This window comes from Colobus angolensis, unplaced genomic scaffold (genome assembly GCF_000951035.1).
Source record: "Colobus angolensis palliatus isolate OR3802 unplaced genomic scaffold, Cang.pa_1.0 Scaffold502, whole genome shotgun sequence".
Taxonomy (NCBI): domain Eukaryota; kingdom Metazoa; phylum Chordata; class Mammalia; order Primates; family Cercopithecidae; genus Colobus; species Colobus angolensis.
Genome location: NW_012118511.1, coordinates 178,337 through 180,133, shown reverse-complemented (window position 1 = coordinate 180,133; position 1,797 = coordinate 178,337). Strand labels below are relative to the sequence as shown.

The 1,797-nt window shown below is 42.7% G+C and overlaps 1 protein-coding gene across 3 annotated transcripts in view; it reads left to right on the top strand.

Moving 5' to 3' along the window:
- The window catches only part of LUC7L (LUC7-like (S. cerevisiae)), a 59,974-nt gene that overhangs the window by 37,243 nt on the left and 20,934 nt on the right, over window positions 1-1,797 (top strand). For all 3 annotated transcript variants that reach the window (XM_011960072.1, XM_011960071.1, XM_011960074.1), the window contains exon 4: window positions 1,608-1,718. In XM_011960072.1, the coding sequence (XP_011815462.1) occupies window positions 1,608-1,718 (111 nt within the window). The remainder of the gene's footprint in view (window positions 1-1,607; window positions 1,719-1,797) is intronic.

Below are 1,797 nucleotides of genomic sequence, written 5' to 3'. Positions count from 1 at the left end.
TAGAATGGTCTCGATCTCCTGACCTTGTGATCCGCCCGTCTCGGCCTCCCAAAGTGCTGGGATTACAGGCATGAGCCACCGTGCCTGGCCTTGTCAATAGCTGTTAACTCACCCTCAGCACTGATTGTGTCTACAGTACTCTCTGCCTTATTCCAATTAAGGATAGAGGGCTGTGATCAAGCATTCATGTGTCATTGAATTCTCATCCCTCAGGATTTACTACTTCTGTCTTTATTCTGTCCATTTTTGTCCTCTATACATGGTTTATTATTATTATTTTTATTTTAACGTATTCTTCGCTGAGTTTGGTGGCTCACGCTTGTAGCCCCAGCCCTTTGGGAGACCAAGGTTGGGGCAGATTGCTTGAGCCCAGGAGTTTTAGACCAGCCTGGGCAACATGAAGAAACCCCATCTCTACAAAAAATATGTATATTAGCCAGGCTTGGTGGTGCACATGCGTATCCCAGTTACTTAGGAGGTTGAGGTGGGAGGATCACTTCAGCTTGGGGAGATTGAGGCTGCAATGAGGTATGATCATGCTACTTTTTACTCCAGCCTAGATGACAGAGTGAGACCCTGCCTCAAAAAAAAAAATCATTGTGGTTTTTTTTTCCTCTTTTTTTTTTTTTTTGAGAGAGAGTCTTGCTCTGTCGCCCAGGCTGGAGTGCAGTGTCGCGATCTTGGCTCACTACAAGCTCCGCCTCCCAGCCTCCTGAGTAGCTGGGACTACATACAGGGACCCACCACCATGCCCGGCTAATTTTTGTATTTTTATTAGAGACCATGTTGGCCAGTCTGGTCTCGAACTGCTAACCTCAGATGAACTACCCGTCTTGGCCTCCCAAAGTGCTGGGATTACAGGCATGAGCCACTGTGGCCAGTCCTGTCTGTATTTTTATCTGAAATTACATTAGCCTTTGCCTAGTTATGGTGAATTAACCTTAGCATATGATAGTTGTCTTAATGTTTCCCACCAACCCTTTTCAGAGTAAGCAAGTAGACGTCTAGAGTTTCTTTTCCTTTATCTGTTGGGGTAAATAGCAACCAGTTTTTCCTACTACTTTAGACAGTAGGCAATAACGAAATGTATTCATAGCTCTCAGTAATATTTGTTCTATTGTTTTGTTTTTGAGGTGAAAGGGGGGACCCTACCCTCAGAACATGAGGGAATAATATTTACGTGGCTCACAAAGACCAGTGAGTACATCATATGCATCTCTCACAACTCCCCAGAAGAGGGCCTCCAGCACGAGTCTAGGCTCAGCCTTTTCTTTCCCTCCGAGAACTCTGTGAATTGCTCCAAGTGTTTTAATTTTCCTCAGAATTTCTTTGTAATGTTATTGAGGGTTGGAGTCCTGTTACAAATTTTGGAAATAAATAAATCAAATGAGAAGACCATGCTTCCAAACAATCATTCTGTTCAACAGATCCCCTTGATTTAATGCAGTTATGAATGTGTTAGTGGTAGTGTAGTTTAAGATCTTCCCATTGAATCCACAGGCTTTAAAAAAATGAACCTAGGAGTGTATTTCCTATCAAGTAAATGGGTTCTAAGACTTTATGCTTTACACATAATTGATTATAGCTCTCTGCTTTTCCAATGCTAGGCAATGGATCACTTGGAGTCTTTTATTGCGGAATGTGATCGGAGAACTGAGCTCGCCAAGAAACGGCTGGCAGAAACACAGGAAGAAATCAGTGCGGAAGTTTCTGCAAAGGTATGCTTGGGTGGCTTTGCTGCCTGGTATGTTCTTGCAAATACTAGCTTCTCAATAGTTTTTTTTTTTTTTTTTTTTT